General features: G+C 42.8%; 1 protein-coding gene across 2 annotated transcripts in view; it reads right to left on the bottom strand.

Annotated features, from left to right (window-relative positions):
- Window positions 1-14,895: 14,895 nt before the first annotated feature.
- RNLS (renalase, FAD dependent amine oxidase) overlaps window positions 14,896-24,851 on the bottom strand; it is a 91,514-nt gene continuing 81,558 nt past the window's right edge. For both annotated transcript variants that reach the window (XM_083443753.1, XM_083443752.1), the window contains exon 7: window positions 14,896-15,191. In XM_083443753.1, coding sequence (XP_083299879.1) covers window positions 15,039-15,191 — 153 coding nt within the window. In that variant the 3' untranslated portion in view covers window positions 14,896-15,038. The remainder of the gene's footprint in view (window positions 15,192-24,851) is intronic.

Genomic DNA, 24,851 nt, shown 5'->3' with positions numbered 1-24,851 from the left:
CTCAGTGCTGTAAAGTTGGCTTTTACTGGATCAGGTGAATGGTCCATGTGCCTATGGTAATTTTCCAGATTTCAGTAGTAGGAGATATGCGAGGCCAGCCCTACCATTAGGCATGCTGGGTGTGCATAAGATAGCCCAGGCTGCACACTCTAGCAGGTGTGTGATGACCTGCTCATGTGACAAATGCTGGCTGCATTTCTGCATTTGTTTTGAGTGCAGGGCCTGCATAAGAAATATTGCAGCCTGAGACGAAAGACAAGATGGAAGCTGAACCTTACATGGACTCTGGTGCTGTCCTGCAACAGAAGGCAGCAGGCTAATTTGGGGGGCACCACGCCACATCTCTCAGCAACTGCCGCCTGAGGTGCCTCTCTCACTCTGCCTCATGGTAGGGCCAGTCCTGTTTGAATGGATAGTGAACAGGTATTGGGCAGAACAGTGAGCGAGCCACAGCAAGGCACTGGACGACAGAGCTGCATAAGCTACGTGATCTGTCCTGCACCCCCAAATACAGCCCACTGCCCTCAGGTGTAGTGGAGGACGCTGCAGGTGCAACGGAAAGGGGATGTCATCTTGAGCTTCACCTCAGGCAGCCAAGTGGCATGGATTCTGAGCAAGGTATAAAAGGCCTTCTCTTTCATCTATCCCAGATTTGGACTGCACACTCAACAGGGAGGAGATGTGCCACTGGTCACAGTGAGACTTACCTTGGAGTAAACATGCAGAGGGCTGCGGTACAAATCGCAAAGCAAAACCCCCAAACGAAACAACCACTAGCTTGCATGTTGAAAGCATTTGCCTGGGCTGCTTTTTTTTTTTTACACCCCATAATAACTATAGCAGGGGGAGCCAATATGCCCTCCAGATGTTGCTGGACTCCAATCCCCATCAGCCCCAGCCCGTGGCCAGGAATGATGGGAGTTAAATAACTTTTGTAGGGCACAGAATTACAGAAATGCTATTAGCATAGGTAACAAAAAAATTGGGGGACTGCTATAGCTCATCTTTGTGTGTAGCATCTGCTCTGTGTGTCAGAAAGTCCCAGGTTCCATCTCTGGGCAGCTGTGGGAATGTCCCCCATCTGAAACCATGGAAAGCTGTTGCCGGTCAAACGTAGGCAGCCCTGAGCTGTATGGACCAATGGCCTGACTTGGTATAAAGCAGATGCCTATGAAAGCTGGCCTAGAAGGATTAGTTCTTTTAAGGTAAAGGTAAAGGTACCCCTGCCCATACGGGCCAGTTGTGTCCAACTCTAGGGTTGTGCACCCATCTCACTTAAGAGGCCGGGGGCCAGCGTTGTCCGGAGACACATCCGGGTCACGTGGCCAGCGTGACGAAGCTGCTCTGGCGAGCCGGCACCAGTGCAGCACACGGAAACACTGTTTACCTTCCCTCTATAAAGCGGTACCTATTTATCTACTTGCACTTAGGGGTGCTTTCGAACTGCTAGGTGGGCAGGAGCTGGGACCGAGAGACGGGAGCTCACCCTGCCGCGGGGATTCGAACCACCGACCATGCGATTGGCAAGCCCTAGGCGCTGAGGTTTTACCCACAGCGCCACCCGCATCCCTTAGTTCTTTTATGGTTCTGCAAATGGTTAAACAACAGGAAGCAAAGACAAGGAATAATTGGGCTGTTCTTACAGTGTAGGAGGTGGGGGAGCAAGCAGCAGGCTCACCCAAGGGCCCTGGGGCCAGTGCTTTCCAATTCTGCCATAGACAGCCTCAGCCCCAACACACAATTGCACTCTCAAAGGAGTCCCCGAGAGCTAAACGTTTCCAAGCTGCAGTTTGTCCATGCCCATGCATGCAGGGTTGTCTCTGATTCTGCAGAGCTGTGCTCCCTCCCCTGGGATAGCCAGAGCTGTGCACGACTGAAGGACATATCATTATTATTTTTTGCTGAATTGTATTTCTTTGTACTTTTGTGGACTGTCTCTAACTTCCCTCTGCTCTTTTTAAAACTTCTTGTCCCCTCTGAATTTCTGCTTTTGACGTTGCCAATGACAATATGCATCACCACATCCTCTGACTGCAGCATACAGTGACACCCACTCTGCCTTCAAAAGTTTGGTTATTGTGCGCGTATAGAGACTCCACATACATCCTCTGCCATTTGACCCATTACTTCACCATATGTCATTGGCAAATAAAGCCACTCCCTATGCAGTAGAAGGGTCTGATTCGCTTGACTTCCCTCCCTTCCCCGCCACATCTCCCCATTCTCACCTTTTCAGGGTTGTAGGTTTGCTGGAATTTTACAGGCACACCCAATTTTCATCTTCCTGGCCAGTTTCCAGAATAAGAAAGCAAAATTTTTGCTGAGCTGTTTTTGCTGTCATAACTATATGCACGCACCGTGTAGGAATGGTGCCTCAGATTGCAATGTGAATTCTGTATGCTGTGCAACGTAAAATCTCTAGAAATATCTGGATAAGGATTCTGCACATGCTCGGGAGTTATCTGTCAAAGATGCCAATGTTTTTGCTCCCCTGTCTTTCTGCTCTCCTGGCCAAGTTGCAGCAGCAGTAGTACTAACCACATGAAGCTGTTCCCTACTTCAGTAAGGAACGGTGTGCCGAACTTTTTCAGAACAGGTAGGCAGGCATTTTCCTGCCCAGTGAATATTGCCTCCCATACTATGGTAGCGAATATGTGAACAGTACTGTTAGCAAGTCAGTAGTTAATATGTAGAAGAGGAGCTGTCTATCTTCTAGAGTAGCGTGTAAAGAAGAAGCTGTTTTTTGTTGTTGTAGTTGTTAAGATGCTAGTTAGTGGTTCTTGGCCTTGCTCGTTTCCCCTTCAGAAATAAGAAGTGCAAGGCTTTTGTTTGCCCTTCTTGCAATTCACATGTCCTGGCACACGGTTGTGTTGAAAGTAGAGATGGGCAAATCTGTCAATTTCAGTGTCTCTCAGTTCCTCATTTTTCTAACCTGAAATTCAGTTCTCCCCATTTCCAACAGCAGGCTATGACCCCCCCTCCCCCCCCGCAGTAGTCCTCATGAAAACACACCAGCATTTCTGTGCGAATTTCTTGTTACAAGTTTTTCCATGCACTTTAGCCTAGTTTACATGTTTTAGCAAAACAATTTCCCCTGATATAATGCATTTCCCTCCCATATCCTTTTCACTAATATATGCATTTCTGTACACATTACTTGGCTGTATAAGTGCATTGCAAAATTTAGAGAAGTGCCAAGTTTGAAGGACGGCTGTGGTTCAGTTCAAGTACTGTTTCGAAAAATGCAAATTGGGTGGGGTGGGGGGTTTGCCTTTAAGTGTGAACTGCCTCAAATGTTTTCCCCCATCCCTGGTTGAAAGGGAATATGACATAGCGTGTGGGTGCTATGCTTGATTCAGGACGTGTGCTTCCGACATGCAAATAGTTCTGTTCTGCCTTGCTTTTTCAGATGGGAATCCTATGCACATTTGCTTGGGAGGAACTCTGATTTAACTCCCATAGTTGAAGACACAGGCTTAGGAACTAGGCTGGAAGTACTTATGTGTTTTGTGAAGCTCTCATTCTTGTAAGAGGGCTTTCTGGTGGCTCATGTCCTCTGCCAATTAGTTTTTATGGGCCATTTCGGTTTTCCACTTCAAGCTCCAAAGTGACATGGACTGGATGGATCTGAGCAGTTTTAATTTATGCGAATTAGTTCTCCATTTACCATCATATTTAGAATCTAAGCAGATTTAGAGCCAGTCATTTTAAGCTCACTTATTGGGGGCCAAACAAGATGTGACACTATTCGAACAATTGGAGCCAGCCCTACCACTGGGCAGAGTGAGCTAGCTGCCTCAGGCAACAGATTGTGGGCAGTAAATTGTTGGTTATTATTTTTATATTCCCTACTCCCTGGCGGATTTTCTGCCTCAAGTGTCCAAATAACCCAACCAGCCATAACTTGACCACAATCAGCAAATTGACCCTGCAAGCAATTAGCAGTATCATGAAAGCATTTTTTTTTTAAAAAAGAAGTAAATAATAGGGGTCCCTAGTCCAGATGGAGACTCTGGTGGGAGGGTTTAAAGGGACTTCATCCCTTTGACCATAACCCACTGTGGTCCTGATCCAGATATGGGACCTCGTGCCTCATCTTTATTTTTATTTTTAATGTAATTGCTAATTGTGTGAATGGTGTCACATCTAGTTTGGTCCTTGGAAGCAACTGGACATGGAAATATGTCAAAGATTCGGATGTTAGTTGCATTATGACAAATTCAACTTCATGCTATTATGTTTGTGCCATAAGCTCAAGTGTTTGAGCTTGCCAGGTGGAATGATCTCCCCTCCCCTCCCACCCATTGGGTTGTGCAGCTTTGTTCTGGGGCTAGCCCTACAAGGCAGAGGACTGCAGCAGAAGCTGACCTATATATTCTGTAAGGCATGTTAAGAGAGCTAAGCATTGCATTGCATTGCATTAAGTTGGTTAAGCTGGAAATGGAGGAGTATAGCCGGCTTTGTACATCTATCCTGGATGAGCAGTGCTTTGCATCAGCAGAGCATGTAACAGCATAAAGTAATGCTAGGAGAAAAGCTCTAAGATACTCATATCTAATATCACAATTTGCTTTTGTATGCAATTTTGGCTAATGTACATATTTTTGCAAAGCAATTTCCCCTGGTGTAATGGCTCACCCAGTGAACTTACAGTGAAACGCTCCTGGCAGTGGCATCCCTGTTGTTTACTGGGAGTGGGCAGTGAGGTCAGTGTTGTGGGGGTGCACCAGCAGAGCCAATCCAGTACTCCTGCTGGTGCATCTGTGCAGCCCCAGCCTTGCCATCACCTCACATAAGCAGCAGTGGGACCTCTGCCCCATTGAGGGAGCTGCCCCGGTCCTGGGAGAGGCTTGTGTCCTAGAGGGAGTTTTGAGGTCCCAATAAGAGATGACTGAGTTGGATTCTAGGCCTGAAATTTCCCACCTATACAGTATCATAAAATCATAACATACACCTGTACATTTTTATCTTATTTTCTCATGGGCACCAAATTCTTAAATTGTGAATCCCTATTATTTTAATTCATTACTACTTACATTACCCTCATTTATTTATTTACAGCAGCATTGTTATATCTGAACATAAGCATTTTGTGTAGTTTACATGGTAAGATCTTGCAAGAGCTGAGAAATCACGAATCTAAGTCTTGTTTGTTTGGATGCTCTTGTGTGATGCTGTTGCTTAAACCCTACTCAACTTGCAACACCGTTTTCCTCTTTATTTAATCGGCGTACCGTATTTTTGTTTTCAAACCTTCCGTTGTCGTTAGTTAAGCTGCAGATTGTGTATTTGGCTGCATCCTTTGTTGTGCACACGACAGCTAACCCAACTGAGAAGCTATCGGTCTGCTAATCAGACAAAGATTTGATGTGTGTTTGTTGTAATGGTGTTATCAAGGAGTATGCAACCATGTTCAGAAAAGATAAAAGATGAGGAAGGAAGGCCACCTCGGTGCAGGAGCAAGGTGATGCAAGAGGTACCATCCAGTCCTACCGGAACTATGTTCTAAAAAAGATCTCTGAAGCTTAGCTGTGGTTTACCACAATGCTCTACTGATCAGCTGAGTGGTCAGATGCATAAGGCGACTGAAAGCAAGTTCATTTTCCCACAGTAAGAGAAATGCAGACACGTGCACATATGGGCGTGCCCATGCACAAAACCTCTCTGCATGCATGCAGAGGTCATTTGTGCATTACAGATGCTGGCTGCAGCAAGGCTTAAGACATCCCCCCCCCCCCAACCCTTGTGACTTAGGCTTAAGCAGAACGTTCACAATACAAACAAACTTCTGTCCTTTAATTGCATCAGCTTAACCCATTCTTTCTTTAAATTTTTCACTTATAAACATAAGCAGCCTTTTGAGTGCATTATGGATGTACGTGCTCCCACAGTTCAAGAAAGCATGAGAGTCAAGCACGATCTCTTTCTCTATAAAAGAACGGAGGCCAGAAATGAACAAAGACTCTTCCATCTCCAGGTCTAAGGACAATGGAACATTGTCGTCTCTCCATACTTGAGGAAGCCAGATCCTTATATAATCATAGGAATCAAAGAAGCTCTGTTGATGTCCTGTTAGTGGTTCCTTGCCCTCGCGGTTGGTTGATGTGTACCTAAAACGAAGCCTTCTCAGTAGTGGCACCAAAACTCCAGGGTTCTCTTTTTCTGGGAATGTGGCAGAATGCATTCCTGTATGAAGTGTCCTGTAGACACTTCATGAAATACTTGCATAGCCCTAGTCTTTTGTTACTTAGCATTCTCCTTATCCTTCGTATGTTAAGGTTGCTTTTAGTGTGTGCGAGTATATGCTCAGCTGCCTATATGGCTGGTTGTGTTCATGTATTAGGATTATATTATTATTATTGGAATGACTTTTATTGATTTATTATACACCACTTTTTAATCTATCAGCTGGACTTATGCCCTACCTTTCCTTCAATATGGAGACTAAGGCACCATACAAAAAAGGAAACATGTGTCTATAGTTATCTCTCTCTCTGTGTGTGTACACACACACACACACACACACACACACACAAATAAAGCCACAATTAAAACATCATAAGCTACAGAGATACTTTGTGCACCGCTTGTAAAACAAAAATAACCTTATAAACCAGTAAATAAATCTAAAATGGCAATTTAAGATGCCATGTGAGGACTACACACTATTTCTCTGGTGTATTCTGTGAATCACTGAAAAGAACAGGAGGATGTTTAAAATGTGTGGGATGCACGTAGTGTACAAAGGGTTAAGATATCGTCTGTGATTGCAGAAATGGCTTTTAGCACTAATCCTCCCAGACTGAAGGCTGGGTGGGGGTGGTTGGATGGGTCGTTTTAATGCAGTTCAATTTTCTTTTATGATTATATGCACTCTCGTCGTTCCACTTGTAATTTAATGATAACCCTGAATGGCTTATCAAACGGGACAGTTATCTCCTCTCCCCCAATAAGATGTTTGTAGATGGCGAACGCAGCAGGGAGCTCAAAATATAATGTCGGGAATGTTTAATTTTTTTGCAGGCTTTACTCTGGCATGAGATGGATAGCACCAGCCTTACTCAGCAGATAACCTTTTCTTCAGAGCCCTTGCCTATTTTTTTTTGACATAGCGGCTGCAAGCCTGCTTGTTCTTGCATGTCCTGCTACCTAAATCTCACTTATCCAAACTTGAGGAATTAGGACCCAAACCTCACTATACACACTGCAGATTCAGATATCCAAACAACTGGACCTGTGTGCAGTACTGTACACAAATGAGCAACCTTAAACAAGCCTTACTTTTTGTGTTTTGTTGGTCCGTGATAGCCGTTTTGCCAGAAACCATGGAGAGAAAGAGGGAAGAGGTAGGAAGGAGGAGGGAATGGTCATATTAGAGAATTTTTCATTTCCACATTTGCCTTTTGCAAGGTTTCACAGGGTTTTCTTGTCCCCACCCCCTTTCCAGAGTCAAAATTCTGTGGTCAGGAACGCATTAGAAATTTCCCCATAGAGATCAATGCAAAATGTTGCCTCGTCATGCAAATGCTTGCCTAACAATATCCTGTGAGTGCATTGTTTTCGATAGTGAGACCTTCATGTATACCATTTCAGAAAGACACACACATATTGTCAAGGAGCCAAGATGTCAAATTTGACCATTAGTACCTTTGGTACCACCTAGGCGAGCGTGTTTGTGTGTGTGAGTCATACTGAAACAGTGTGTTCATAGGCATGCAGGATTGCAACGGCTGCATTAGGAAAATAGTCAAGATCTCAGGAGGGATAGGAAACAGGTGATAGCAGATCATAACACTTGACTTCTCTGTGTTGTCAACCATTCATCTGAGCTTGCCTGTGGCTAGATTTCTGAAGCTGCACTACAGGGCCTCCCTATCAATTTCTAACAACAGCAAAGAATTATGCATTTCTAGCACCAATTTTTAATTTCTAGTGGTCCAGACTAAAATTATAATAAGCATTTATCTCCCTGTGTGGTCATCAACCAACCTCGCTGGCTCAGGGACTATATAACTATTCCAAAGCTGGCACTGGGCAGTGTGATGTAGGGCTGCTTTATCAACCAGTTTAATATCAGCTACTTTCCCAAATAGTATACTGGTACCATTCTGGATACAGATTGATTTGACTGAAAGTGCAACCCATAACAAACCGTTATTATCCAACTAATACAATGCCTGGGGCAGTGGCCGAAGGTGACATCATCAATGTCTCTGGATTTTAGCAAAGCAGCTTACCAACTGCACATCAGAACCAGGATTAGAAAGGGGGGTGGGGAGGAAATCACATCCCCCCCGATTTCTCCTGAATGTCTGCTCGCCAGCTCAAGAGTAAACAGGCTCAGGAAGAAGATCCCTTATTCTCTCTCAAACAGATCATCTGATCCGCCAGACACAATCACTGTTGTCTAGCCCACTCATAACTGCGCCTTAATGATAGGCATTTGAGCCTCACTCTTCATTATTTCACTTCTGGTTTGTGAAGTTAAATCTGGTGGGTGGGAGGGAGCATGTAGTTCTACGATGCGACGAGCAAAACCTAATGCCACAGAGCTGTGCCGCATCAGCCTTCTAGTTCTGCATTTTTCAAACAGGAACTTGCCAGTTTGTAACCATCTGCAATTTTAGGAACAACTGTTACAAAATCTGTGTGCTTCTGCTAACCGAGGTTGAGCTAATGTTTAAGAAAGGTATTGTCCCTGAAATTTCACCTAAAGCAGAAGAAAAAACGGGGTGGCCCTCCTTAGGTGAAACATTAGAATAATTTTAAGGGAAACCAAAAGGATTTCAGTAAGAGTAGTGAAATGGCTCAGTGTGTCAATTCTATCCTCACATCCTTGACTGGAGCAACCACCACACAGATATGTTTTAATTCGCTTCCACCTGACCAGGTATAGACCGTTCTCAGGCTGGGAATAGTAACTTTGTGAGGCATAAACTACACTGCCTGGAATTCTTTGAGGGAAATAATGTATTTTGAATGTGCTTTACAGGCAGTGCTTCCCCTCCCCCCCCCCCAGTACTTAAGGATACACAGTACTGGTACCTCCTTTTGTTGTTGTTAAAAAGTGTGGCACTTACTGTAACAACTTCTTGGTGAGTAGCTGCACCTCTTTTGCTAGAAAAAAAGCACTGTTTACAGGTATAGTGTGTACACAGCCTAAGTGAGTGGTGGGGGGCTAGGTTGAAGTTAGGTGGCTTGCTTACACAATGTGCATCACTTAATTTTTCTTTGCTTGAAGACTAGCAGCTGAGTGTGTGACTTGGCTCCTTTGAAAAAACATTGCTTTTGAGTCTATGCAAGGTGTTAAGGAGATTCCATATTTGGTGTATAGTACTTCTGTTATGATGATGCAATATACTGAACTGGGGGTATACATATATGTGAACCAGTGCTATATATACCCCAAGTTGCCTGCAAAAGACTATAGTCTGTTGCAGGCAATTTGGAATAATTTATTAGTTTAAATGGAAAGGACATACCAGGAAGTTGTACCTAGTAAGGAGAGGTAAGGCAGTGAACTGAAGAAGACAGTGTGGATGAGCACTGCTTTTAAACACATAATTAAACCACAGATAGAGACTGTAAGCTTGATGGAACCCTAAGCTTTATTTTTTTAGCTTCTTTTTTTATAGTAGAAACCCACTTAAAACATATTATTATTACTATGTTTATATTCTACCTTTGATACAAGGAGCTCAAGGTGGTTTTACATACTTCTTCTCTCCCTCTCCATTCTATCCTCACGACCACCCTGTGAGGTTAGGTGAGGTTGAGAGTGGCTGGTCCAAGGTCACACAGCAGACTTTATGGCTGATTAGGGCTTTGAACCCCAGTGGCTCTATTCAGTGATGCTGGTGGTGTAAAATACCACATGTAACACATTTGAGATGCTGTGAAATGTCTCAAGTTTCAAGGCTGGAGTAGAATTCACAGGCCTGCTTAAGACACCACATATGTAGACCAGACAAACATGACATGCACCCTCAACCTGGATGAAGCTACTAAGTCACTGTGTACATATTGTGTGCTTCAAGTGCCTTTCTTGCTTGCCCTTTTTTTAAAAGAAAAAGAAAAGCAGTAAGAGAAGATCTCTCTTCAACAAGACTTTAGGGAACAAGATTTTCAGTGGCCAAATCCATTGTGAGGCCTATGTTGGTTTTCATCTCCCCTCACAAAGCCTTGTTTAGGACCTAAAAACCAACTATCTTTCATCTTTTTTCGTCTTCTATTTTTACCCTCTCTGACATTTCTCATCTTTCCCAGTTGGTTTCTCTGAACATTTTTGAAAGTTGGGCAGATTTATGATGACAAGTTGATGCAGCTCTGATGCACAACTGATAAACACCCCTCTATAATGGTGAATATGAGCTTTTGCATCCCTCCAAAATACACTGCGAATGGCCTTAGCGGAAAAGAAGCCTACAGTCCATACATTACAGCTTTCCTTGTTCATTTGCAGAATAACAAACATCCGCAGCTTAAGTTTGACTTAGTTTACTTTTTTTCTCTAATAGTTAGATGAAACTTCTATGTCACAGTGTAGAGATGGTAAATCCATCTATATTTTCAACAATTAAGAGTAAATAAATAATATGAAAGTTAACAAATAATAGGAGCAGAGGTGATTTTAGACACTGGATTTCATAGTCTTACCTGGGTGGCTTTTTAGATGGTTCTGAGTATTATTTCACTCACTTTAAAATGTATTAAGCCAGCCTTGCTCTTTTTCGGAACCTCTAGCTCATTCGGCTGAGTGGGGCCCTGGACTTCTGCTCTGAAGTCATGACTGATGACACCAGTGAATTTGATCTTCCACAAATATCTTGGAAGCGAATCTATGCTAGGATGTTAGTTAAGACCACAAGTTTCTTGATCTGTGGAAATTCTATTCCTCTGCTTTGATCTTAAATGTGTACCACACTAAGAACCATATTTTTTTCCTTCTACCACCCTGATTTTTTTTGGGTAATCTCTTTTTTAACCCTCCCAAACCCAAATTCTTTGAAGTTTCATAGCTCAAATATATTAGATTACATACAAACAGAACTAAACATACAAACCATAACCTAAATACATGCAAATAAAACAAAACACAAAATTACAAAACCAAACAAAGGATCTTTCCTTAAAATAATAATAATATGCGCCTTATCTGTAGAAGTATATCCTACCTATCTATAATCTGAAACTACACAGCCTTCATCAGGTCAGAGAACAACTTGTAACCTTTAAGGAATATATCTTTAATATTTGAACAGGTGCTTAAATATCAGTAGAAGATTCTGGAAATGAGGCACAGATGAATCTTGGTCTTCTTCAATGCAGATTTTTATATACATCAAATCCAGCTTCAAACTTTTTGTCTTATTCTCTGAACCTTATGTCACATTCTAGTGTGACCAAGAAACAGAAACTAAGACAGGGCTATCTAAATGGGAGCAGGCTTCCTTAAGAAGAAGAGTATAAGGAGAACTCTGCTAGATCACAAAAAGCTCCAGCATAAAAATTTTATGTCAACAACATAAAATCAAACAAAACAATATCCGAAGTCCATAAATTAACATGACAGTCATGTTTAACCCATAGTTTAACAATACCTATTTCCTTACAAAGTCTTGGACAAATAAAAATGTCTTCAAATTTCTGTTGAACGTAGACAGGGAAGAGGACAGTCTTACTTCCCATGGAAAGGAATTCTAGGGGGGGGGGGGAATGTTCCCACAGTGAAAGGTCTCTGCTGCATTCCTGTCCTTCTTGCCACCCACAGAGGTGGCACTGAGAGAAGTCCGCCTTCCCTAAATCTGGGCATATGGAGGAAGGCTCTCCTTGGGTTCCAAGTCATTTAGGGCTTTGTACACTAGTACCAAGGGACACGGATGGCTCTGTGGGTTAAACCACAGCCTAGGACTTTCCGATCAGAAGTTTGGCGGTTCAAATCCCCATGACCGTAGCTTGGTCCCTGCTCCTGCCAACCTAGCAGTTTGAAAGCACATCAAAGTGCAAGTAAATAAATAGGTACCGCTCCGGCGGGAAGGTAAACGGCATTTCCATGCACTGCTCTGGTTCGCCAGAAGCGGTTTAGTCATGCTGGCCACATGACCCGGAAGCTGTACGCCGGCTCCCTCAGCCAATAAAGCAAGATGAGTGCCGCAACCCCAGAGTCGGCCACGACTGGACCTAATGGTCAGGGGTCTCTTTACCTTTACACTAGTACCAATGCCTGAAAGGGGACCTGATAGGTCACTGGCAGCCAACACAGACCTCTCAAAATTCGAGTGATGTGATGTTCCCTAACAGCTCCACTCCACATGTAATATCTTCATGTAAATGCAGATGAGTAGATTAATTTTCCTTTCACTGTGAGGACCACCCCCCGCCCCCAAATTCTCAGATCAAAATGTCAATGCTGGTCTCAACAACGCATTTATTTTTCAAAGGATTTTAACAATGTTAAAATAGCTTCTCTACACCCCCCCCTTCTTTTTTGGCAAGGTAATTTCCTGCTTGCAGAAAACATTCAAGGTGGAAAAAAATTACTGCTCACTTGTGATCATTTGTCATCCTCAGCTCCTGAACAGGACATGTGGGCTGACAGTTTGTTAATTAAGCTTTTCCAACACAGCATCGTAAAGTTTTATTTCGGCAAAGGCTGTGCTTACTAGCCAACATGCATTATATCACGCAGCTACTAACCCCATTTCCCAGCTGAACACACATATGCTTAAAAATAAAAATAAAAATGATTAGCTTCTGTCAATTTCCTAAAGTTTTTTGGTTTTTTAGGAAATGGGCTGACGGGTTCTCAATAAAAGACAAATACACACTCATAAGTGTTTCTGGGAAGGGCCATAGAAGTGCTTAATGGGGCCAAACTCAAATGGTCTCCAAATTCTGAATTTCTGTTCACTAGTGATAAATTTGGGGGACAATTTTTTCAATGTTTGTTGTCAAGTTTGTGTGTTATGTGTCAGTCACAGTGGGAATCCTTCACCTCCCTTCTGAACCCACAGAGTTTGGAAGAGGTGGCTATCATGGCTGCCATTTTTTCCTCACAACGCACTGGATGCAAGGAACTGTGTTCTTCCTACCCTACCTCACCAGTCAGATTACCGAGGAGAATCAGGCACATGGCCTGAAGTTTTTTGATGTTTCTGTTGTAGCCACTTGTGCTGCTGAAGAGTCAAGCTGCTTTTCAACTTCACATTTTCAACACCATCAGCAACAAAACTAATTTTTTTTCCACCATACAGGCAGCTACCATATTTCAAATAACCTGCTGGCTTTTCAGCATTTCCCTCTATTTCCATTGTTATCTTAGAGGCAACCTCCAAGTTGCTGTGGACTGTGCAACAGTTTAAGAATCACCCACTCATCTAGCAAACAACTGAGCTATTGCAATTGTCTCCCGGTTTTGTTTTTGTCTGTTACACTGAAAGTTGCAGCAGCCCAAATGCAAGCGAGTATATGTTAGCGGACACTTCAAGATAACAATTTGAGTAAAATGTGATTGCTGGAAGAAACATAAATCGACTTAAGTTTCTTTCAAATCCTCTTAATTCCTTCCTTATTGTGCATGGTCAGATTGTTTGTTGGCCAGACAACATACAGGATAAGAAAAAGCAAAGCATTTTCATTCACTATCAAAGAGGAAATGGGGTAACAGTGCTCTCCTCTACATGTCTATGATTGAGTAAGTCCCACTAAGTTTAATGGACTCACTCCCAGGTAAATGGGTATAGAATTGCCGCCTGAATAGCTCTGCCATTCTAGTAGATTCCTTAGATACTGTGCACACAAAGCCACTGCCTGTATACGACAAAGAACTGTGGTAAATAAGTCAGGGTAATGGCTTTTAAAAAATCACAAACTGTTAATTGTTTTAGGACACATTATTATCTCGTTCAGTGATTCTCAAACTATATTCCAGCAAGCAATATGTTGAGGGAAATAATTAGTGAAGTTTGCAAGGAAAACTCAAGCCACAAAATATTCGATATATGCTCTTCAGTGAAACCATGCAATTCCACAATTCTTTCAGAAGGCCTTTGTTTGGCAATAGTGATTTTAGGTGACCATTTTAAAAGGTGGAATAATCACCATGAGGTGAAATTCCTTTGCATTCACATGGTAAAACGGTTCTGAAAAAAAGTGCAAGGCCGTGACGTACTATGAGAGACTTTGGGTGCTACCTTGCTGCACAGGAAAAGGTTTCATCAGTTCCCCTGCACTTCCTGTTCTGTCACCACACCACCTTCCCATTTTGCACTGACATCACTGCGTAGAGAACTGGTTCGTGTCATTTCTGTGCAACAGAGAAACATCCAAAGCATGTTTTGAAATAGAAGCTGTGTCATGATATTGGCTTCCCCAGGATTTGGCAACTTGAACATTTTGCAAGACCGTTTTAGCGTGTGATCATGGGCAGGAAAGCCATACCACCATGGCTTGTATATCCCAACTTTGTTCCACTGTGGAACTCAATCTAGTGTCCACTGGTTTTCCAGGTGGCCTCCCATCTAGGCCTCACTGCATCCAGCATGGTGGTTGCATCATGTGACTTCATAAGATGCTAAAACTGGTGAATACAGATGACTGATCCCAGTTAGACTCACACAACTACCCATTTACCACACTGGCTTGCTGTTCTTTGGTGGTTGGTCCCTATAATAATTAAGGAGGTAGTCTACGGTTTCCTCCCCCTTACCCATCTAAAACTGGTGGAAATATTTTGCCCAGAGCTGGGGAAGGTGGGTGAAGACAGAAGGCATACAACCATTTTGATGTATGTCTGACACTCTGTGAAGCCAGAAAAATTATCACAGTGAGTGTCTTCAAGGCAGAGCAAATAAATAAGCAACATTTCCAACTATTGCAATAAATCTGTGAAACGTCTGAAGACTTCTCATGATTTATTTCCTTAAAACAGAGGTCAAGTAGGTCAAGTATATCAAGCTTTAGTCTATTGTATAATTCGTCATAGAAATAAGATGGCATGGGGGTGGGACAGGAAACAAACAAACAAATGATGAAAAATCCTACAAACTGGACTTCAAAGCCTGCACAATACTCATTGCTGAATCTATGCACCCATCAAAGTTGGAATGAATAAATCCATCACCTCCACAGACAAGAAACGGTTTCGTATGGAGAGTTATTTGTCCTGGACTGCCAGGGAAAGCTTTGGTAACCTGGAAAAAAAACAAAACACAGAGGGGATTAGAAAAATAAGTAGCTATTCATTATATTGCATGACATATGAGTAACTCATATTTCAAGGAAAGACGTGTGTTAATTGGAAGAAACAGTCCCTTCGTTTTAATAATAATTGACACCTATCACAACAAACATGTTTAGTGCTCTTTCATTCTATGGTAAAATGCTTTATGACATGAGAAGAGAAAAGGCTCTGAAACCTCTATAAAATTCATGAAGGCCATCTGCCTAAAATACATTTGCACTACTGACGTTGCCGAGTTTGGAACAGCGGCAATACGAATCTTAGCAGCACACAATACTTGTCTCAAAGAAAATACAAAGTACCGAAGCCTGCTTTTTCTGGTTCCAAAGCCATTTCCACTCACTCGTAAATTTACCTTCCTTGCTGGATCTCATGGGGGAATCGAAGGAGGTCTTTCATTCTCTCTTGCACATGGCATGCTGCCGCACACGTGAGCCAACTGCTCTGGGAAAAGTATTTCCCCCAGTATGGCACCTGCCAAGCCAAGTTGGTTTGGTATGCCTCACCTGCACCTGCCAACATGGGTGCCAACTTAAATAAAATATTGGGGGGGGGGAGGTAAGTCCCACCCCGCATATTTGATCAAAAGACATGGCATACCATTTGAATGGGAATTCCCTTCAACTTTTGGGGAGAGTGGCCCCTTCAAATATTTTATGGGGGGACGGGACGAAGGGACCTCAGCTCCTAGGAGTTGCCTTCTATGCTCACCAATTTCAGCATAATCTGAAGCTGCATGATACAACACCCCTGATTGCTAGAGTTAAGCAGGTCTGGGTGCAAAAAGATTCTGGATGGGAGTCCCCCTGGGAAAATCAATTGACGCTGCCTTGGGTTTCAGGTTGGAACAAAGGTGGGATATAAATGTAAATAAATGGATGCATGACTAGATCGATAAATAAACAGATTTAAACTTGGAAAGATTGAATCCCCATGTCTTATATAGGCTATGACTCCAATTAAGAGATTTCTTACGACAGCTAGTACTACAACACCATCATCATTTAATATAGCTACCCACCAAAAATATCCCTTGTTTGACTTGTAACAAAACAATGTTAAAAAGACAAGATATAGCAATTAAAAGCAACCACAACAATAAGAGGTAGCAAAAACCTCCTTACAACTGTGAGCGAATGAATCGAGTTAAGAGTCTGGATTTAAGTACAATTTGCAAGTCTGGGTAAATAAAAAGGTTTTCAGCTGGCTCCAAAAAGATGATAAAGAATGCATCCAGGTAGGCCTCTCTGGACAGAGCATGCCTAAGCCTCTGCCCACAAGCCATGTTATCACTGTGCAGGTTTGCATTATGGCTGTGAATGCCCCTAATCTGATTCAGGGCCTCATTTGGCCCTTTTGAGTGGCCCTAATCTGTTCCTGACCTTGATCCAGGGCCCGAAATGGATTGGGGCCTTGCAGAGTTTTTAATTAGGGCTTAAAACCACAATTGAACATTGGGTGGGTAGGTGGGGGAGGGAGAAGGAGGCAGTGTGCATGTGTTTCCTTCTACTCCTTCCTCACCTCACCTCCTGACCGACCCTTTAAACAAGCACAGATTGATCTGGGAGACCTGGGGCTGCCTCAACCCACTCTGGCCAAATCCTGGGTCAACCAGAATCAGTTCAGGATTTGGGATTTGGCTGGAGCAATGGTTTGCAGATATTCAGCATTATTAAAATGAAAAACAAAACAAAAACACCTCTCAATTTGACGAGAGCACAGAAGCAGTGGTCCGAATCAAGTACATTAAAACACAATGTATGTTGATCCTATGATATTGCTAATGGTCAAGGAATTCTCTAAACAGTGAGAAACGGCATTACATTTCTCTGGGCAAAGTAAACACTGCATGCGTGGTCCCCCACCCCCCTTGACTTTGTTAGGAGAGGAGTGGAATAGATTCCTTTTAGCATCAATAGACCTGTTTACAGAAAGAGAGTACAATATAAATAAAAAGGAACATAGACTGTGATTACTGCTGATGCAAATGGAAATAGCTGTTTATATGTTTACAGATATGGAATTTGCCTGGGCTTTATAAAAGGGACACATCCACAGATTAATGTCAACAGGGCAAAACAGCAACGACTGCTTATCGAAACCTCTGACTCAGATGAAAGAAGCGATAGGGAAATACTTTATCTTGAATTAAAGCGATGCCTGCCATATGGCCGTATGGCTATAAAGATGAGCCACAGCTGAGTCAGCAAGCTATTGCCAGCCCCATCTTCCTTCCTCTTGGCCTCGCTCTCTGTCCTCCTGCACTCTTAGCCTTCTCCTGCTTCCCGCCTTTTCCTGCTCATCTTGCCTCACCTGCCCTGTTCATCCCCATCCCTTCTCCATTTGGCTATCACTTCTACCATATGCCTTTTCCTAGGCTACCTACTGCCTCCCTCTTTTGACCCCCATGTTTACCCTCTTGCCTACTCACCTGACCTTTCTGCATTTGCCCCCTCTTCCACAGCTCAGTGGTAAAGCATCTGCTTTGTATAGAAGGTCACAGGTTTAACCCCCAGCCTGACACCATGGAGAGCTCCTGCCAGGCAGTGTGGACAGCACTGAGCCAGATGGAGGAAGGGTCTGCTTCAGTACAAGATATCTTCCTGTGCTGCCTTGTTTCCATATATATAACTCATAGCAAAGTTCACCCAGCCTTGAGATGGCTGAATCCTTCTAACAACAAGCAGAAATTATTATTATTATTATTATTATTATTCACTCCTGCAAACCTGTAAAGTCTGCTTTTAGAAATTCTGCATTGTCATGTAGCAGTCTATATTACTAGACAATGTCTATGCACTGGGTTGCTTGCTTCTGTAGGTTTGAATTCCTTCTTTGACAATTATTGTCCCATTTTTTTTTTATAAAAATGGCATTGGTAATGCTTACAAATATGCCTAGTTAATGTTAGACTTAATCAGTGCTATTTTTTTTTATAGAAAAAGAGGTGCCGGAACTCACCATGAAACCTCCCTCGTTCTCTTAGAATGGCAATGGCACCCACCTGAGAGGTGCTGGAACTGACGTCCAGCGAGCTCTGACTGAACAAAAGCACTGGACTTAATAGTCTAATAGCAGTCCTCACCCCCAATGGTAATGTATATTACTCTACATCCTTCTCAAAATGTAGTTAGCTGGTTGCTCTACTGCATTTGGTGGCCCACTTCCACATTCTGCTGAGAGGGGCCATTTGACTTTTGCCCCGAAGTCCTGCTCCGGCGGCACCAACAATTTTTAACCTTTAACCCTTTTCAACTCTGAACTGAATTTAGCTTGCAGATAAAAGGCATATTTTATTTATTTCATGTGTTAAAATTTGTACCCAGTTTTCCACCAAATGGTGCTCAAGACGGCTAACAGCCACAATGTAAATACAATATGAGAAAGCATCAATAAAACACACTGTAAAAAAGAACTAAAGTAAGGCAGGCAAAACATTACTAACAACTCTTAAAGCAAATCCAACATCAAGTCTTAAACCTCAGCATTCTTGTTTCGTATTCAAATTAACAACTAAAGACATTCACAGGAACATCATGCTCAGCCTGACTGATGGAGACATTCCTCCTTAATCAGTTTTATTTTACTCATTTATTGCTTTATCTTATACATGTTTATCACCAAGCGTTGCAACACCAACTTTTGCAAAACTTTTATTTAGAAGGCAGTTGTTAACGAAGAGCATCAGCCTTTGTATCATAAAAATTGACAAGATGTGTGAACTGAAACATCCCAAGTGGCTTTTGCTGAAGTCTGCTGAAAATCTCAAGGGAATGAATAACGTGGGTGATGCTAATGGCTGCATGTGACGACAAAGCAATCAACATGGCTGAAAAAAGGTCGAATTTTATGCTCTTCCTGGTTAAGTTTTTCACTGCGATGGATGCCAATATTTATGAATGTTGCTGTCTAATATTTATTGAATCAGAGATACGCTTGTAATATTGACTGAAATGTACATCTTCTGGCAAGACCAAGAGAAGGAATTGTGCATCATGTTAACTGAGATCAATGAATAATTTAGAGTGGCCTGCATTTTCCTTTTCCTTTATGCATGTAATATAAAGCCCAATACCCATCCTCACCATCGACAGAGCCATGTAAAGCCAGGGCTTTACATTACATGCACTTCATGCCAAGTAGCATGCTTGGCTATTGCACCAATTCAATATCCACTGTTGTGTGTGTGTGTGTGCTGAGTGTTGATGGAGTTAGGGAACAGACAGAACCCAGGCCCTTTTCTTTCCTCTGGAGAAAGGTGGGGTGATAGGGCTCACCATGATATTTGATCGAGGGAACTTCCAAGCTGTCAACAATCTATGGAAAGGGCTGAAGTGCATACTGGGAAATTTATCTTTGCATAGCTGAAGTGGGTTAAAGCACTCCACCATCCTAGCACAACAAATACAATTTTTAAAAAATAAACAGGCTTTTTGCAGTTAGGAAGGTGATGGGGAAATGCACTGAAAAGCGTGGAATGAATGAATGATTAACCAGGAGTACAAATGCCCTGAAAGCATATCAGAATGCTCATTGTTGTGTCCAGGCAGAGACTGAGTACAATCCAACCTCCTTGTAAGCTTAGTGCAAGCAAATCAGGATGCTCAACAGACTGTCTGGAGGAGCCATGAAACTGAAAATACAGTGAGAGAAGGCTGAGCTTCTCTTACCCTGCTGCTCCCTGAGCATAGTTTAAAAACCATCTAAGTATACAGTGCCTTGAACTTTCTAAATTTAACATTGGATTTTGTTTTTAGATACTTTTGTCCAATTTAGTTCTTTTCCCCCTTCCATTCTGGGGGTGGGGGGAGCAGCCCCTTGGAAATTCCCAACTGACCCATTACAGAGAACAAATAGCTGAGCCTGCAGGATGAGAGAAAGAAAGGGAAAGAAATTATTTAGTACAAGGAGGAAAAGGGGAAGATAGGGTGTGAAAACCAAGTGGAGCAGGGGCCAACAGGAAAGTGATGTGACCAAATTAAGCCATGGCCTAAGAAGAGCCCGCCAGGCCCATCTAATCCAACATCCTGTTATCAGGGGCCAGACACATTCCTATGGGAAAGAGGCCTATTGGATCTCTCTGTGTCTTTCTCTCCTCGCCTCCTGCACCAGCCTTTCCAACACAGTCAGTGGATATTCCCTCTACATATTCTACCACTGTGGTTAAGGATCTGCAGCCAAGAACCAACTGCGCAGTAAACCCAGCAAAGTTTCTCCTCCCCATGTGTATCAGCTCCCTTTAACATTTAGCATGCCCAGTGGCCTTCTTTTTGTTTAAAAGGCAGTGGGGGGGGGGGGGGAGAGAAGGAAAGAACTGTCTCCAGCCATTGCAAGCCAGCTGTCATATGTGGGCCACTGAGCTTTCTTTAATAATGGAAGGGATGTGCTTTTAGGAGGCAGTTCGAGACTTGACAGCTCGTGGTGGCCTGTTTGGCCTGCCTGATTCCACCTTTTGCAAACGAGCCCATATAAAAAGCAGGGCTCTCTGGAGAGCGCAGAGTACAGTAGATGAGTCATGCAGAGCACTACTGTGACATCTGCTACCACGGCTATCGTTATGGATCCGTAAGCCTGCCTGTTCAGGCTGATGGTGTATGTGTGTGGGAGGAGTTAATGGGAGAGAGAGAGAGAGGGAGAATTTCTCTTTCCCGAACTCTGTAACGCAGTGCCAGACTGCAGTTTTCAAAGCTGCAGCTGCTCAAGGGACATGCAGAGGGGCACGGCATCTATGGCAGTGCCTAGGAGCAATCTGTCTGCAGAGAACATACGTGCAGGAGGAATCCAGGCGCACGCTTCTGGGACCAGCTTTCGCCGCTCCACATTGTCACGGAAAGGAGGGCAGGGGCAGGGCATGCCCCAGTGAAATAGCAGTTGTATCCAGGAATGAATACAACAAGGAGAAGGAAAGAAAGGAAAAGAATGACCAAACTCAGTGGGGCCTTGTAGGCATCTAGTGCAACCCCCTCCTCGGTACAAGAAACCCATAGCTGATGATTTGACTAGACTCTGCTTAAAGACCTCCATCTCTCTCTTAGATAACTGGTTCGACTATAGGCTTGTTCTTACTAAGACATTTCTCCAGCTGAAATCCACCCTCCTATATCGATTTAAGCCCAATAGTTTTAGTCCTATCCTCTGGGGCAGCAGAGAACAAATCTTTGCTGTCTTGTATGTGAGAATCTTTGGGTATCTGAGTGCTGTTGCAATCTGCCTCAGAATTCACCAGACCCAAATTGCCCATTTTTTTCAAGCTTTCCTCATAGGCCTTATTTTCCAGATTCTCAATCATCTTTGTTGCCTTTCTCTGAACCTGTTCTGGTTTGTCTATATCCTTCTTAAAGTGTGAAGGTAGAACTGTGCACAGTGCTTCTAGATGAGCTCTGAACTGTGCAGAATAAAGTAGTGCCTTTACTTCTTACGTATTGGAAACCATGGCTCTATTAACTGCAGGCTAAAACTGCATTAGCCTGTATTGATGCTACATCACACAGCTGACTCATGTTCACATTGTGCAGGACTGTGATCCAGACATCACAGGTATTCCCCCAAATCCGATACTTGTACAATTGATTTCCTTCCCTCTAACTGAAGAACTCTGCAATTTTCTCTGTTGAATTTGGTTTCTTTTTGTTTCAGACCAGTTTTCTATTCCTTTTCATTTTGCCAGAAATATTGATCAACAATGGGAAAACATCCAGAAATTTCAAACGCTATGAAAATTGTATTATATTTATCAGGACGCCTAATGTCCATTATTACTTCCATTATTATGTGGCTTACATTATTAAGATTCACTTGCAATTATCACTCTTTTTAGAGAAGCTAATCAGTGCCATGCTTTACTCAAATCCTGTACTGTGATGTATGGTTGCTTCTGAAGAGTTCTTGTGAACAATTAGTACTAAATGTGGCCACCAAACTGCAGGATGGACCACAGAGAATATACAGCCATACTTTGGAATTCGAACAGAATCTGTTCCGGAAGTCTGTTTGGCTTCCAAAACATTCAAAAACCAAATCTCGGCTTCTGATTGGCTGATTGGCCTGTCAGACGTTTGGCTTCCAAAAGAACGTTCGCAAAACAGAACAATCACTTCCGGGTTTGCGGCGTTCGGGACCCAAAATGTCTAAGTTCCAGGGTATTTGGGATCCAAGGTATGACTGTATTTCAATTCTGATGAACTCTACTGGTTCCCAGTTCATTTTCTGGGCCCACTTTAAAGGGCCCAATTCATTAATCTTTGACTGCCATTCAGAGGAGTTAAAGGACCATCTTCTCCACTATAAACCTACCTATTTTTCAAGATATTCCTTGGAGGCCTTCTTTCACTTAAAGTATGGGAGGGAATTGCCCTGGGCAGGGCCTTTACTGTGGTGGCTTCAAGGCTTTGGAACTCCGAGACAAACTGTTTGCAAGGCACCTTTTGCTTTCTGTCTATGGTACTGAACTTTTTAAGGGGAAGGGTCTGCTGCTTTTTTGATTTTGTTGTTGCTGTTTCAAATAACTGTATTTGGTTTTGATGCTGCTTAGGTGCCTTAGAGTATCAGTGTTGTGAAATGTGAAACTAGATGAAATAGAATAGAGTGGCAACTGAAATGACAACAACTGGAGCAAAAGTCATCTGAACAACCAAACCCCATTTTAACACACAGTAGAAATGAACATTAATGTTTTTGGTGGTGGTGGTGGTGGGGAATGGGACATAGATCTACGCATGGTTCAGAGTAAAGGTTCTTTTAGGTAGATCAAAAGATGTACATCCCTCTGGCAGTGAGACCAAAGGATATACTGTAGAAGTGAAAGACAGCAAAACAAATGAGAAGGTTTTAAAAAAATAACAAACAACAGCTTAAGAAGAAGAATGCAACCCCCCCCCTTCAAATCTTCCCAGTAAAGTTTCCCACTTGACTCTTCCCTGGAATCTGTTGTTGTTTAGTTTGGATTTGCTTCTTCCGGATCAAAGATTTGTTCAGAAGTGCAATTGAACTACAAATGTCAAGTTTACTGCTCTACTTCCCTTGTATTATTGTATGCCACTAGGTACAGGGCAGCACAAAGCATCAAGCTTAGTAAGAAACCGATGGCACCGAGCAACAACAGCTCCGATCATTCGTAAGAAAAATAACTGTCTACAAGATAATAAACCTCATGTGCCTCAGGTGTTTAACTGGGACTTGGAAAATCCAGCCCCTCTGCTGTTAAGAATTTACCTAGTGCTCTAAGTCAGTTAAAACGAGGGAGCTTAGCTCACCTGTCCTGGACTGTAATGGGGAAGAGGATGGACAAAGCAAAAGAGGGCCACCTGAAAGGGAGCAGGGTGCAACAGGAGTGAACAACAGGTGTGCAGAAGCAACTGGGCAAGACACAAGCCTCTGGACCTACAATTTTTGCTTCAAACAATGGACAGAAGAGAACCCTATCCTATGGAGGGGAAGAAAGTTAAAAGAGGTCTTCTGTCCTTTGGCCACATCGGATCTTTTAGTCAGTGTGTACATAGAATAATAGCATTGTAGAGTTGGATAAAATGCTGAGGGTAATCTAGTCCAAACCCCTCTGTAATCCAGCAATCACGCAAGTATGCACACATATATATACACACCCAGGGAAGAAATGCCCATGTAGGATTATTATTAGCTGGCAGTGCTGTACATCCAAATTCAAAATCCCCTTCCATAGGGTCGTTTGGGCTGTACGATACCTGTGACAGAGATGCCCTTCTGATTCAGCAGGAGAGACCAAGCCAACGTGCCTCTTGACCCTTTGCGCTTGGGAATGGGAGGCAGGTCTGCTTTTAAATGGTACTACCTCTTTGCTTTAGGAATGTGGGCTCCTTTAACATATAATTTCAATGATACAGCAAATGCGCTGCTTATAAAAAAAGTATGAAATGGCCATATTGCTCAGGCTATCCCCCCCGCCCCGAGTCCTACCACAATGCAACATGATGGCTGAAAAGACTTTCTGGCTCAGGAATCCTTGATTGCTGATGCTAATGTTGTCTTATCATAATTAAACCATGGGATAGAGTACGGCAGCTGTGCTGCTAAGTAGTATCAATAGAAGTTTGGGAGGACTAATCCCACATCTTCCATGGATAATTGTAATGTCTGCATTTTAATCCTGGGATTGTATTTGGCCCATATGAAGGGCATAATGGCTGTACTGAATTAACAAAAAGAATAAATCCCGCTTGAAAGCCTCGGGGGGTTGGGGGGGGGACCACGTCCACCCTTCATTTTCTCCTTTTGCTGCTGTGTCAATAGTTGATTGGAATGTTAAAGCAAAAATGGCTTTAAGGTAATTAGTGAGCACCACTGTATAGCACTTAAGCGTAGTCAGTTCTTGTAGGGAGCTTCCTTTCTGAGAATGCATTCTTCAATTACATTCACTTAATGCCATCTACGGGGACAGATCTATGGCTGACAAATAAGCTTCTTATGAATCAGCCACATCTAATATATAAGCATGTGAGAATTAACGGGGCAGGCAAAGACCTCTTTGTCATCACCACCACCACCACCACCATTGTTATTTATTAAATTTTTATACCACCTTTAACTTGAAGATCACAGGGTGGTTTACAATATAAAAACAGAAGAAATACATACC

The sequence above is a fragment of the Podarcis tiliguerta genome (assembly GCF_965153285.1).
Source record: "Podarcis tiliguerta genome assembly, chromosome: 5".
Taxonomy (NCBI): domain Eukaryota; kingdom Metazoa; phylum Chordata; class Lepidosauria; order Squamata; family Lacertidae; genus Podarcis; species Podarcis tiliguerta.
The sequence above is the reverse complement of the archived record's forward strand: the minus strand, read 5'-3'. Positions and strand labels throughout refer to the sequence as shown.